Source organism: Aedes albopictus, chromosome 3 (assembly GCF_035046485.1).
Source record: "Aedes albopictus strain Foshan chromosome 3, AalbF5, whole genome shotgun sequence".
Taxonomy (NCBI): Eukaryota; Metazoa; Arthropoda; class Insecta; order Diptera; family Culicidae; genus Aedes; species Aedes albopictus.
The window spans coordinates 218,659,119-218,674,653 of NC_085138.1; the positions used below are offsets into that span (position 1 = coordinate 218,659,119).

Below are 15,535 nucleotides of genomic sequence, written 5' to 3' on the forward strand. Positions count from 1 at the left end.
ATCACATGAGCATACACGGAGAAATCAAACTACCTAATTTTTGAGTCGATTTTACTCAAAGCTGAGCATATCGAATAAACTGAATAAACTAGTTAAATCTGGAGCTCGATTTGAATAGGTCGTATGTGCTTTTGTCGATTAAAAATTCGAACAGTTGGATTCGCTTATTATAGCGAAAACAGTTGAAATTGAGCAAAGTTGATACATACAGCAGAATCTTCACAAAACAGGCTTTCTGTTCCATCATTAAAAGTTTGCAAAATATCTGCCATATTGCCACAATGACTAAAATAAACTGATCGAATTTTATATCGACAAAATCACATACGACCTATTCAAATCGAGCTCCAGAAATATCCAAAATTAGGTTGTTGTCCCTCTTTCCCCCACCGATGTTGTCAAAAACTAACAGAGATGCGTCTACCCAATGGGGGTCCTTGAGCCCAATAAGCCAATTTTGAGTAAATGTATACTGAGAAACCAAACTACTCTTTAAAGGGTAGAAATGTACTCTCTTTGAGAGTAACTAGGTGAACCCTGGAAAAATATATTTAGCATGCAGATGGTAACAACAGAACAGCCACCAAGGGGTTAGCCATTCAGCACACTTCATTAGTGCCATTTACACTTATCAATAAGTTGATTCAACCAAGAGGTTCAATCTTTCCTTCAACTTCATCAAGAAACACAATTTGATGGAAATATTGCTAAATGTATTGCATGCATTTTTATTGAGGAAAACATGGATGATAATGTTGAATCTTGATGTAAATACTAACCAACCTGCAAAAGCGAGGATTGAGGCTGGTGATCATATCCTCAATATTTCTCCTCCGAAAGATTGATCCAACCACCGCTATCATCCAGTTTGACCAAACCATCAAGATCATCCAAGTCCGTCAAACTTTCCCCTTGAGTTGTTTTATTCGATCAATCCAGCAGGGTAAAAGAGTCAGCAGATTGAGCGAAGACCATCCCATCAGTGAGGAAGAGATAGCAATAGGGTCCTAAAATCAAAGACGAAATCTCGCTTATATTGAATGATACGATCAAGCATGGTATTCTAATCGGAATTGTACTTTACTCGAACTTGAAAAACAAAGGAATAATGAGAAAAATCGAAATAAGTAAAATGGTAAATAGTTCTACTTTGACATTTGAGGTCAACCTTGTGTGACTGAGCTCGACATTTTTCGCACTGGGATTTCAAAAATGTTCCTATCTGACATACACGGTGGAAAAAAATCACTCAAAGTATGTGTTATAAGCTAGGGACGAGACAAAAGGCGAAAAAAATAAAAATTATATATTTTCAACTACGGTTAATAAAAACGTCAAAAAATGAGTAAATATGTACTCTTGAACCATGTATTGTGGTTTAAAACAAGAATCCCGATAGGACTTTAGGAGCCTATTCACCAACATTCAGCGCGTGGTTTACGGCGTTCATGGTGGCCAGCTCAATTGAATTTTATGGAATGCTTTGGAAGCAAATTTTTAGAAATAAAGTGTCACGTTTTTGCATTGTAAATAAAATAAAGACTTGATCATTAGAAAAGTGCAAATTTCTATATTTCACTTGCTTATTCAATTCCATTAATGATTATGAAAAAAAATAATGTTTTAATAATAGGGTCCTAAAATGAAAAATATTTTCCCGGTTTTGCTGCATAACACGAAGGAGCATGCTTTTCTGATCTCAATGATATTTTTTCCGAACTTAAACAATGACAGAATAGTTAATAAACTCAAAAATAAAATAATGGTAAGCAGGTCTTGTTTGACATTCGAGGTCAACCTTGACGTAACGAAAGTGAAACGGCGGGTTGCAAAAGACATCACATTGGCTCACTTTTGACAACAAATGTTCCTGTTTGACATACACGTTAAACAAAATTTATCCAAAATTGAGTGCTAAACAAGGAGTGTTGTAAAAATGATTAAAATTTTTGAAAATATATTTTATGGCCTTTACCGAAGAGGAATACTTGAAAAATGAGTAAACATGTCGTTTTAATCAATGCTTGATCGGATTATGCAGAAATTGAGATAGGCCTTTAGGAGCCTATTCTGGTGATTTACCACGCCATATTCGATTTTTTGTAAGCATTCATAAACTCTTATTTATTGAACCCAATCTCTCGGATGAGTATGATGAATTGGTAAATAGTGGATCTATTTATTAATTCATCATGCTATTTTTCCTAATTTCTTGAGAAGGTTGATGTTTTTTAATTTCTAACACAAGTTATGAACTTCTACCGGTGAACCAAAATACTTCATACAAAATCGAGCTTAAACAATAAGTATTAACAGTTAGGTTCGAACTTCAACATGTAAATTTGGAAATCACTCAAAGGGGCTTTTCCCTCTTACAAAATTTAAAGTTAAAAATAAATAAATAAATAATAGTTAGGTTCGAACAAGTTTTGATTTTTGCTAATGTCATAGTAAATATGTAAAGCATTAGAGGTTTGGAAAACAAAGGCTGATAAGAGGTTATTGCCATATTGATTTGTTTGTTTCGGCTATAATTGAAAATGTTTGCTTTATCCGTTATTAACAGGTTTATCTATAGCTAGATTGATTACTGAACTATGATTAAATTATATGCCTTGAGAGTGACTTTGTGTATTATTGGCAGTGCTTCTCTCTTTGCCATAAGAGTTTTTTGTCGTCGAAATATCTTGAAACTAAGTTGTAAACAGTTTGATTGGCAAAGATGTGACGCCAACTTTCAGTTTCAGACTTTAGATAACACCCCATGACGAAAATAACAAAGCTGTCGAAAATATACTGAGTTTTCTAGCATTTTATACTAAAGGCACTAGAAAATCGCATATACGTTAGTGGAAATAAAAGATGTGATATAAAACATAATGAACCAATATTAAATATTAAACATTATTCCTAAATAATCTAATGAAAATTTACGATGCGCAACTTGTGCTTGAAAATGTTTATTTGGCAGCGCTTTCTTGTTTCCTTTATTCCACCATTCCATCAATTCTGGAGCTCGATTTGAATAGGTCGTATGTGCTTTTGTCGATATAAAATTCGATCAGTTTATTTTAGTCATTGTAGCAATATGGCAGATATTTTGCAAACTTTTAATGACGGAACAGAAAGCCTGTTTTGTGAGGATTCTGCTGTATGTATCAACTTTGCTCAATTTCAACTGTTTTTGCTATAATAAGCGAATCCATCTGATCGAATTTTTAATCGACAAAAGCACATACGACCTATTCAAATCGAGCTCCAGAATTATTTCTTTCTCAAGGATTATTGATGAAATCACGAGGATCAAACCAAGTATCAATCCAATATCTTCAACATTACCCCTTTCCAGAGAGATAGATCAAGCCGAGGCTCGAGCAGAGAGAAAATCTCCCGGCAGTATGAGAGAAGTTAATGCATAAAGAGAGAAAAAAAAGTATCCGTGCATGCTTATTAGAGTGGGTCAACCAAGGGGAATGACATATCCTTTTCTAACCGGAATATCCGCATTTATCCGTTTCTAACCGTCGCTAACCGTGTCTAACCGCTGCTCACTTAGCAGCTCGCTTAGCAACGGTTAGCGACGGTTAGAAACGAATAAATGCGGATATTCCGGTTAAAAAAGGATATGTCATTCCCCTTGGGGTCAACGTTATATGGAGAAACTTTAAATTTGATCGTATCAACCCGGAACGAAGCTTTTTCAATCTATATTAGCGTCCAAAACAACTGTGCAAAATTTGGAAGCGATTGGTTGCGTCCCCGTATTCCGCATTGCGATTGAAATTTGTATGGAAGTTAGTATGGGAATACGTACTTTTTTACATTTTACTCATAAGTTGAATTCTTTTGTCTAACACCATGTAACTAATAACGTTAAAGTATAGCCTAGGATATGCCGAAAAACTTTACCGAAGACCGCAAAGTGATCCGACGCTTGTGAAAAAAGTTATTCGCCTCGTAACTTGGGCCAAAAATTAAGATTTTATTATTGATGTTATTCCTTTACATGTTAAATGTTAAGCACCACCGGGCAATCTGCACGTTATAACTTTTTTCACAAGTGTCGGATCACTTTTCGGTCTTCAGCAAAGTTTTTCAGCATATCCTAGGCTATACTTCAACGTCATTAGTTAGATCGTTTTAGACGAATAACTTCAATTTATGGCAATAATTCAAAAAACCACGTTTTCCCATACTAAATTCCATACAAATTTCAATTGCAATGCGGAATGCGGGGAAGCAACCAATCGCTCCCAAATTTTGCACAGTTGCTTAGGACGCTAAAAGGAATCGAAAAAGCTTTGTTCTAAAAAATCGACTTTGTTGACCCAGTCTAATGCTTATCATACGTGCACAGCTAACAAAGCAAAGCCTTTTATTGAATCAATGCGTCGTCGGTGGGTGTGCGGTTGATTTTCAGTCCTACCAATCCCAAAGCCAATAATGCGGAAGATAATGTATACAATGCATTTCTGTCACATTTTTATTTATGTTTTTTTAATAAATTTTCTATTCATATTAATTCTTCTTCTAACCATTTTTATATAATCAAACATTTTACATATTTTTTTATTACGAAAAGTTTTTGGACAGCCCATGGGATGGGACTCGAAACACCTTCAGTGCCGTCTTGCTGAATTACCTTTATATTTCGACATTACACAAAATTACTACTGAAGGGTGTTATTTGTCAGAAGGGGGTATTTCTAATTTAAAGGTAACGCAGCTAAGCATGTTACCACAATAGAGCTAATAAACTATAGAGGGAGAATGTCGCTGGCGTCGCCGCCGCAACATCTCTTGCTGGCGGAGATAAGCAGGGATATAAGTGTCAAAGCGGAAAAGTATGCAGTTTGACAGATAGATACCCGACATGTTTTCGAGCGAGAACAAAGGGAACACCAGCGACATTCGTCCTCTATAGTTTATTAACTCTATTGTTACCACCATAATGTGCAAATTATTAATTAACGGGTGTTAGAGACTGCCAGTGCACCAGTATTTTTAGCAAAGTTCGGTGGGACACGAACCGAGTTAGAAGATTACACAAAAAATGTTGTGAAATGTTTATTATCACTAATGCATTGTAATAGTTGGGTTCGTTACATTTACCTCTGCATAAATTACTTTACATAAACTTTGCATAAATTTACTACATTACTTCTGCATAAATTGTTTTTTTTTTGTTCGATGATTTATTACATCTGAATTCAGGTTTTTTGTATAATATATTTGTTGTTTATTTAAATTTCAAAAAATACGGCAACACGGCAGAATGCTCTGCAATGATGATGCTCTCGTTCACGCGCTGCTGCATTGAAAGAATGATAGGTTGATCTGGAGGGGAAATATTGAACCAATCAATAGGGTCCTAAAATTAAAGACGAAATCTCGCTTATATTGGATAATATGATCAAGCATGGTATTCTAATCGGAGTTGTACTTTACTCGAACTTGAAAAACAAAGGAATAACGAGAAAATTTGAAATAAGTGAAATGGTAAATAGTTCTACTTTGACATTTGAGGTCAACCTTGTGTGACTGAGCTCAACATTTTTCGCACTGGGATTTAAAAAATGTTCCTATCTGACATACACGGTGAAAAAAAATCACTCAAAGTATGTGTTATAAGCTAGGGACGAGACAAAAGGCTAAAAAAATAAAAATTATATATTTTCAACTATGGTTAATGAAAACGTCAAAAATTGAGTAAATATGTACTCTTGAACCATATATTGTGGTTTAAAACAAGAATCCCGATAGGACTTTAGGAGCCTATTGCAAGGGGAATGACATATCCTTTTCTAACCGGAATATCCGCATTTATCCGTTTCTAACCGTCGCTAACCGTGTCTAACCGCTGCTCACTTAGCAGCTCGCTTAGCAACGGTTAGCGACGGTTAGAAACGAATAAATGCGGATATTCCGGTTAGAAAAGGATATGTCATTCCCCTTGGGGTCAACGTTATATGGAGAAACTTTAAATTTGATCGTATCAACCCGGAACGAAGCTTTTTCAATCTATATTAGCGTCCAAAACAACTGTGCAAAATTTGGAAGCGATTGGTTGCGTCCCCGTATTCCGCATTGCGATTGAAATTTGTATGGAAGTTAGTATGGGAATACGTACTTTTTTACATTTTACTCATAAGTTGAATTCTTTTGTCTAACACCATGTAACTAATAACGTTAAAGTATAGCCTAGGATATGCCGAAAAACTTTACCGAAGACCGCAAAGTGATCCGACGCTTGTGAAAAAAGTTATTCGCCTCGTAACTTGGGCCAAAAATTAAGATTTTATTATTGATGTTATTCCTTTACATGTTAAATGTTAAGCACCACCGGGCAATCTGCACGTTATAACTTTTTTCACAAGTGTCGGATCACTTTTCGGTCTTCAGCAAAGTTTTTCAGCATATCCTAGGCTATACTTCAACGTCATTAGTTAGATCGTTTTAGACGAATAACTTCAATTTATGGCAATAATTCAAAAAACCACGTTTTCCCATACTAAATTCCATACAAATTTCAATTGCAATGCGGAATGCGGGGAAGCAACCAATCGCTCCCAAATTTTGCACAGTTGCTTAGGACGCTAAAAGGAATCGAAAAAGCTTTGTTCTAAAAAATCGACTTTGTTGACCCAGTCTAATGCTTATCATACGTGCACAGCTAACAAAGCAAAGCCTTTTATTGAATCAATGCGTCGTCGGTGGGTGTGCGGTTGATTTTCAGTCCTACCAATCCCAAAGCCAATAATGCGGAAGATAATGTATACAATGCATTTCTGTCACATTTTTATTTATGTTTTTTTAATAAATTTTCTATTCATATTAATTCTTCTTCTAACCATTTTTACATAATCAAACATTTTACATATTTTTTTATTACGAAAAGTTTTTGGACAGCCCATGGGATGGGACTCGAAACACCTTCAGTGCCGTCTTGCTGAATTACCTTTATATTTCGACATTACACAAAATTACTACTGAAGGGTGTTATTTGTCAGAAGGGGGTATTTCTAATTTAAAGGTAACGCAGCTAAGCATGTTACCACAATAGAGCTAATAAACTATAGAGGGAGAATGTCGCTGGCGTCGCCGCCGCAACATCTCTTGCTGGCGGAGATAAGCAGGGATATAAGTGTCAAAGCGGAAAAGTATGCAGTTTGACAGATAGATACCCGACATGTTTTCGAGCGAGAACAAAGGGAACACCAGCGACATTCGTCCTCTATAGTTTATTAACTCTATTGTTACCACCATAATGTGCAAATTATTAATTAACGGGTGTTAGAGACTGCCAGTGCACCAGTATTTTTAGCAAAGTTCGGTGGGACACGAACCGAGTTAGAAGATTACACAAAAAATGTTGTGAAATGTTTATTATCACTAATGCATTGTAATAGTTGGGTTCGTTACATTTACCTCTGCATAAATTACTTTACATAAACTTTGCATAAATTTACTACATTACTTCTGCATAAATTGTTTTTTTTTTGTTCGATGATTTATTACATCTGAATTCAGGTTTTTTGTATAATATATTTGTTGTTTATTTAAATTTCAAAAAATACGGCAACACGGCAGAATGCTCTGCAATGATGATGCTCTCGTTCACGCGCTGCTGCATTGAAAGAATGATAGGTTGATCTGGAGGGGAAATATTGAACCAATCAATAGGGTCCTAAAATTAAAGACGAAATCTCGCTTATATTGGATAATATGATCAAGCATGGTATTCTAATCGGAGTTGTACTTTACTCGAACTTGAAAAACAAAGGAATAACGAGAAAATTTGAAATAAGTGAAATGGTAAATAGTTCTACTTTGACATTTGAGGTCAACCTTGTGTGACTGAGCTCAACATTTTTCGCACTGGGATTTAAAAAATGTTCCTATCTGACATACACGGTGAAAAAAAATCACTCAAAGTATGTGTTATAAGCTAGGGACGAGACAAAAGGCTAAAAAAATAAAAATTATATATTTTCAACTATGGTTAATGAAAACGTCAAAAATTGAGTAAATATGTACTCTTGAACCATATATTGTGGTTTAAAACAAGAATCCCGATAGGACTTTAGGAGCCTATTGCAAGGGGAATGACATATCCTTTTCTAACCGGAATATCCGCATTTATCCGTTTCTAACCGTCGCTAACCGTGTCTAACCGCTGCTCACTTAGCAGCTCGCTTAGCAACGGTTAGCGACGGTTAGAAACGAATAAATGCGGATATTCCGGTTAGAAAAGGATATGTCATTCCCCTTGGGGTCAACGTTATATGGAGAAACTTTAAATTTGATCGTATCAACCCGGAACGAAGCTTTTTCAATCTATATTAGCGTCCAAAACAACTGTGCAAAATTTGGAAGCGATTGGTTGCGTCCCCGTATTCCGCATTGCGATTGAAATTTGTATGGAAGTTAGTATGGGAATACGTACTTTTTTACATTTTACTCATAAGCCTAGTTTGGTGTTTGAAAGGAATCGCTCAAGAAACTTCTTGGCCGATTCCTGGCAGAAACTTTTCACGGTGACTACCATTTGAACTGTCATTTCTTCGCAACTGCGTACTGTGATCGAAGAAAAACGGTTTCTTGGGCGATTCAGGCAAGGAATTTCCCATGCATCAAGATAGGCCGAAAAATTCCTTCTGAACTGCAAACAGCGCTATAAGTTGAATTCTTTTGTCTAACACCATGTAACTAATAACGTTAAAGTATAGCCTAGGATATGCCGAAAAACTTTACCGAAGACCGCAAAGTGATCCGACGCTTGTGAAAAAAGTTATTCGCCTCGTAACTTGGGCCAAAAATTAAGATTTTATTATTGATGTTATTCCTTTACATGTTAAATGTTAAGCACCACCGGGCAATCTGCACGTTATAACTTTTTTCACAAGTGTCGGATCACTTTTCGGTCTTCAGCAAAGTTTTTCAGCATATCCTAGGCTATACTTCAACGTCATTAGTTAGATCGTTTTAGACGAATAACTTCAATTTATGGCAATAATTCAAAAAACCACGTTTTCCCATACTAAATTCCATACAAATTTCAATTGCAATGCGGAATGCGGGGAAGCAACCAATCGCTCCCAAATTTTGCACAGTTGCTTAGGACGCTAAAAGGAATCGAAAAAGCTTTGTTCTAAAAAATCGACTTTGTTGACCCAGTCTAATGCTTATCATACGTGCACAGCTAACAAAGCAAAGCCTTTTATTGAATCAATGCGTCGTCGGTGGGTGTGCGGTTGATTTTCAGTCCTACCAATCCCAAAGCCAATAATGCGGAAGATAATGTATACAATGCATTTCTGTCACATTTTTATTTATGTTTTTTTAATAAATTTTCTATTCATATTAATTCTTCTTCTAACCATTTTTACATAATCAAACATTTTACATATTTTTTTATTACGAAAAGTTTTTGGACAGCCCATGGGATGGGACTCGAAACACCTTCAGTGCCGTCTTGCTGAATTACCTTTATATTTCGACATTACACAAAATTACTACTGAAGGGTGTTATTTGTCAGAAGGGGGTATTTCTAATTTAAAGGTAACGCAGCTAAGCATGTTACCACAATAGAGCTAATAAACTATAGAGGGAGAATGTCGCTGGCGTCGCCGCCGCAACATCTCTTGCTGGCGGAGATAAGCAGGGATATAAGTGTCAAAGCGGAAAAGTATGCAGTTTGACAGATAGATACCCGACATGTTTTCGAGCGAGAACAAAGGGAACACCAGCGACATTCGTCCTCTATAGTTTATTAACTCTATTGTTACCACCATAATGTGCAAATTATTAATTAACGGGTGTTAGAGACTGCCAGTGCACCAGTATTTTTAGCAAAGTTCGGTGGGACACGAACCGAGTTAGAAGATTACACAAAAAATGTTGTGAAATGTTTATTATCACTAATGCATTGTAATAGTTGGGTTCGTTACATTTACCTCTGCATAAATTACTTTACATAAACTTTGCATAAATTTACTACATTACTTCTGCATAAATTGTTTTTTTTTTGTTCGATGATTTATTACATCTGAATTCAGGTTTTTTGTATAATATATTTGTTGTTTATTTAAATTTCAAAAAATACGGCAACACGGCAGAATGCTCTGCAATGATGATGCTCTCGTTCACGCGCTGCTGCATTGAAAGAATGATAGGTTGATCTGGAGGGGAAATATTGAACCAATCAATAGGGTCCTAAAATTAAAGACGAAATCTCGCTTATATTGGATAATATGATCAAGCATGGTATTCTAATCGGAGTTGTACTTTACTCGAACTTGAAAAACAAAGGAATAACGAGAAAATTTGAAATAAGTGAAATGGTAAATAGTTCTACTTTGACATTTGAGGTCAACCTTGTGTGACTGAGCTCAACATTTTTCGCACTGGGATTTAAAAAATGTTCCTATAGACGAGTGCACCGATGAACATTGAGTTCACTAAGCCTGAAAATTTTTGACAGCACAGCGGGGTCGACTCTCAACAACTTCTACTCAGAGATGCATTACCAAAATCGCTGATATTTTTTTCTCTTTGATTTCTTACATGAATTTCCATTTAAAGTGATGCATATGCATATACTTAATGCACAAGCTCATATTTTTGCAACTTCATCGTGAAAACTAGTTACAATAAATTAAACAAATATTTATCTGGGTAGAAGTTGTTGAGAGTCGACCCCGCTGTGGTGTCAAAATTCGCTGCCCGAGTGAACTTCCAGCGGGCGGTGCACTCGTCTATCTGACATACACGGTGAAAAAAAATCACTCAAAGTATGTGTTATAAGCTAGGGACGAGACAAAAGGCTAAAAAAATAAAAATTATATATTTTCAACTATGGTTAATGAAAACGTCAAAAATTGAGTAAATATGTACTCTTGAACCATATATTGTGGTTTAAAACAAGAATCCCGATAGGACTTTAGGAGCCTATTTGACCCATGGTTTGAACAATCTTCGAGAGGATTGATGTAACAATTTTGAAGGTGGGGAAATATTGTAGAGAAAATTGAAGAAAAATGTGCTATGGAGGGGAAATATTGCTGTGTGGTTGATCAAACGGAAGATAGGGGAAAAGTTGAATGATTGATGTCAATCTATTTTTGAACAATATTATACATTCAATGCATCCATAAAACGGCCAACTATTGATCAATATATGCACCGTGTGACTGGCGCTATTAGTGCCGTGATTTTTGAGCGTGTGCCAATATGTGCCTAAACTGTGCCGGCTACTTAGTGTGTGCCGAAGTGTGCCGGAGGTGTGCCGAATGTGCCCAGTGGAATATTTTCATAGAATGTTTTAGCGCTAATTATAATCCTGTCTATTTTTGGCGAATGTTATTGGTCTAGTCGGTGTTTACCGACAAAATTCCACCCAGAACACTTGTCTAGAATCTGTATGAAGGGATTTTTTGCAATCGTAAGTATAATGCAAGGGGAATGACATATCCTTTTCTAACCGGAATATCCGCATTTATTCGTTTCTAACCGTCGCTAACCGTTGCTAAGCGAGCTGCTAAGTGAGCAGCGGTTAGACACGGTTAGCGACGGTTAGAAACGGATAAATGCGGATATTCCGGTTAGAAAAGGATATGTCATTCCCCTTGGTATAATGACAGTTTGATTCCATACCGCAAAGTTGGATTTCTATGTTGTGCCCATGTGTGCCGGATTGTGCCGGCATGTGTGCCGAGATGTGCCGGGCACAATGTGCCGAATGATCAACCCCTTGACAGCCACCAATATTTGGTGTCATTTCACTACGGCTGGGACATTGAACATAAATTACTCAATTTTCGAGTCAATTTTTATACTCAAATGTGCAAGTAAACCATAAAAAGATACATTCTGAGTTCCCGCGTATTCATATTCATAACCGACTATCACGTGTTTTATTTGCAATCTCCATCTCATCAAGACAACGCCTGCAGAAGCGTCTTCATTTTGTCAGACGTCGTTTTCAGTTTAACATTTGCGACCACTGGCTTTTAAATTGACCGTTTTAAGTTTTCGGTCATGCCTTGAGATCGAGAGTCACGTCAGTTTGTCGGTGATAGTAGTGCTTATTGTAACAATATGGTTCTAAATAGTACTGTTACAATACAACGTTCGGTTTTTCTACTGTATTTTTTTATTCGGGAGCAAGGGCTGTTTGCAGTTCAAGCGCTGTTTGCAGTTCAGAAGGAATTTTTCGGCCTATCTTGATGCATGGGAAATTCCTTGCCTGAATCGCCCAAGAAACCGTTTTTCTTCGATCACAGTACGCAGTTGCGAAGAAATGACAGTTCAAATGGCAGTCACCGTGGAAAGTTTCTGCCAGGAATCGGTCAAGAAGTTTCTTGAGCGATTCCTTTCAAACACCAAACTAGGCTTCAGAAGGAATTTCTCAGCCTATCTTGATGCATGGGAAATTCCTTGCCTGAATCGCCCAAGAAACCGTTTTTCTTCCATCGCAGTACGCAGTTGCAAAGAAATGACAATTCAAATGGCAGTCACCGTAGAAAGTTTCTGCCAGGAAGCGCTAAAGAAGTTTCTTGAGCGATTCCTTTTAAACTCGAAACTGCGCTAACAGAAAACAACAGTCAAAAGAAGTCGTCTTTGCATGTCTCTATAGGCACAGAGAACAGACATCCAAGTCCAGTTCCGAAGCTGTGTAAGAAATTTAACGGCTATTTGAAATCGGCAACGCAAGTGGCAATAGCGTGGCGCTGCAATCGGTTAATTTCCCATACTAATTTAATTCACCACTTGAAATGTTTCAATTCACCACTGACTGTGGCAATATGGTGTTTGGTGGCGTTACTGTTGTCATCGTGTATTGGTTTGCAACCTTACTCAAGTAAAGATTCAAATCCTTACACAACTTTTCGAATGAAATTTGTTCTAGCTTGGATGTCTGTTCTCTGTGCTATAGGGCACTGCATTGTTTTGATTTTGTATGGGATTCTGACGTTTCTTGGCCTTGTTGTTTACAAAATTTCTGTAGGAGTGAAAGAGAAGGAGAGAATTTCATGCAGTGCCCTATATAAACAGTCTCTATATACAACTAGTACTCCCCTGATCGCACACGTCACAATCTAGTACGGTATAGAGCTTGCTGACGTTTATTCACCTCTCTCTTTCAAGCATGCAGGCGGGATAGGATTTGTTTTCATCGGGAAACCTTTCCTGATGACAACAAATCCTATTCCACCTGCATGTTTGAAAGAGAAAGGTGAATAAACGTCAGCAAGCTCTATTATCATTTGTCATCCCGTCTGTCAAAATCTGATTCTCCTGATTATTAATGGATGGAGTCCATACATTATGAAACAGTTTTATTTTGAAGTTTAGGCATTTTACTTGGCATTTTGAGGTTGCCGATTTTGGTTTTGTTTAAATGTTTGAATTTGTTTATTTCTTTTCACAGAATGTTTTATTCAAATTTTTGATGCATCGCATTTGCTTTCTACTTTAAATCCTCAACACTTAAGTTATCAAATAGTACGCCTCATTTTTTAAAGGCGTAATTTCCGGACGTCGTTTTTTGTGTGTCAATGCTCAGTCCGTCATCGGAGAGCGCCAGAGAGAGTACGCGTTTTTCGGGAGTTGTGAATAAAATTATGTGTGACTGTCACTTTCTCGATTGAAAATTTCGGTGAACGCGAGACCTCGTCTTTCTTATTGTGCAGAAATATAACGGGGACTAGCGGTCCCAAAATCGATGCTACAATAAACAACGCGTGTCGATTGTGCATTAGCAGTTGGATTAGTGTTGTTTTCGTTCCGAGTTCGGTCTGGTTTCGAGTCGATTCCATCGTGTGGTAGTTCTAGAACGGCAGCACAGCAAAAAAAAGTATTCGTGAGAAGCGATCGCAGCAGCAATCATGGCTGGACAAACCATAAATGATAGGCTGCTGGCAGCGAGACACAGTCTAGCAGGCCAAGGGCTGGCGAAATCCGTCTGCAAGGCCACTACGGAGGAGATGATTGGACCGAAGAAAAAGCATTTGGATTGTAAGTTCTTGCAAAAATATCCTGACTAATAGCAAAAAAGTGCCAGCGCGTAACTCTTCTGCTCCTCCTCTCCATTCCTCACACAAAAAGTGACATTTTTCTCTGCGTAACGTCCTTGGGACATAAAGCCTGCTTGCTCTCGCTCTTGAAACTCGGTCAAATAACCATATTGCAATCGATATCGTTCTTCCCTTCCCGGCCAGTACGAGTATGCCCAAAGGGTTTCCTGGAGCAGAATATGTTACATAAAAGTGATAACTTGTATCAGCCATCCCAGAACCATACGAAAATATTGTCCATTCGGAAACGCCCAGAAATGTTTACAATGATAAAGTTCTTTGGCTTTCTCTTATGTGCATGATTTTTCTCCTCTCATCCATACACGCATTGGTTCTTGATTACGTTCGTTCGTCGTTTCAGACAAGTTTAGTACCTAATAGAGGCGGCGCAGAGGTTTCCAACATTGCATCTGCGGTCAACCTCCGGGTCACCGATTTTTGATTGGGCTTAATTTTGAAACATTCACTTTTTGGCGATTTTACAATTAGTCTCAAGTTTGAATTCAGCTTCTGAGGTATATTGTAGGCGTAATAGCCAGTATCCCGTCAGGTGATTTAAAACATTTTAGGTGGGAGGCAAAAATTCATAGTGTGATAACTCATCAATACGCCCGTACTCTGTTGACACATACAATGATCTGATTTATTAATTCAGTAACAAATTTTGAAAACGACGTATAATCAATGGTGTAGCATTGATTAAACGTCGTTTTCAAAATTTGTAACTGAATTCTTCTACACAATGTTGTACTCTCCGGCTTGACAGATCGAATCTTGTCCACTCGGTCGAGTTTCCGACGATGTTCCAGGCCTACTCCCTGGCTCCCTGATCATCACGCCATTTCCGTTGCAGCAACGAAATGATCTGTGTGATAGCTCTGTTCACCGAATTCCATACATTTACATTCCTGGCACATTTTATCTAAGATGTTATCAGGATCGATATTACCAGTTCCGCCTGCTATCATCTCGCTACGCACTTCTCTAAACCGTGGACAAACGAACACCACGTGCTTCGTGGTTTCCTCGTTGCCCGGGCAGGTTGGGCAAAGCGGGGACTCTGCGTGTCCGAATAGATGCAAATACAGGGGATGGCCAAGATGTTTGGGATAGGCAACTTTTTTCTCCCACAAAAAAAAAAATCAACATGCTGTAACTTTTCATAGAGTGCATAAAAAATCTCAAATTTTGACTGTTTGTCAACCTATTATATGTGCATCATTGGTACAAATATGGTTATTGTTATTGTTATTGTTTATTTTAACTTCAAATTTTGAAAGAGGGAAAAACCCCTTTGAGTGATTTCAACATCACAAAAACGAAATCTTTCTCAAAGAGGCACAAAACCTCTTTTATCTTTTCAAATAAGGCCGGAACAAATCTCATTTTCTTCTTTTGTCACTTTGCTCGTTGACTCGTCAAGGGGGTGGATAATAAATAATAAATGTATATGTTG

The 15,535-nt window shown here is 37.3% G+C and overlaps 1 protein-coding gene across 9 annotated transcripts in view; it reads left to right on the top strand.

The window, feature by feature from the left end:
- Positions 1 to 13,550: 13,550 nt before the first annotated feature.
- LOC109406269 (phosphatidylinositol-binding clathrin assembly protein LAP) overlaps positions 13,551 to 15,535 on the top strand; it is a 48,075-nt gene continuing 46,090 nt past the window's right edge. For 8 of the 9 annotated variants that reach the window (XM_019679348.3, XM_019679352.3, XM_019679354.3 and 5 more), the window contains exon 1: positions 13,552 to 14,020. In XM_019679348.3, coding sequence (XP_019534893.1) covers positions 13,891 to 14,020 — 130 coding nt within the window. In that variant the 5' untranslated portion in view covers positions 13,552 to 13,890. Of the gene's footprint in view, positions 14,021 to 15,535 lie in introns of all 9 variants that reach the window. The other variant, XM_019679350.3, reaches the window with a different exon arrangement.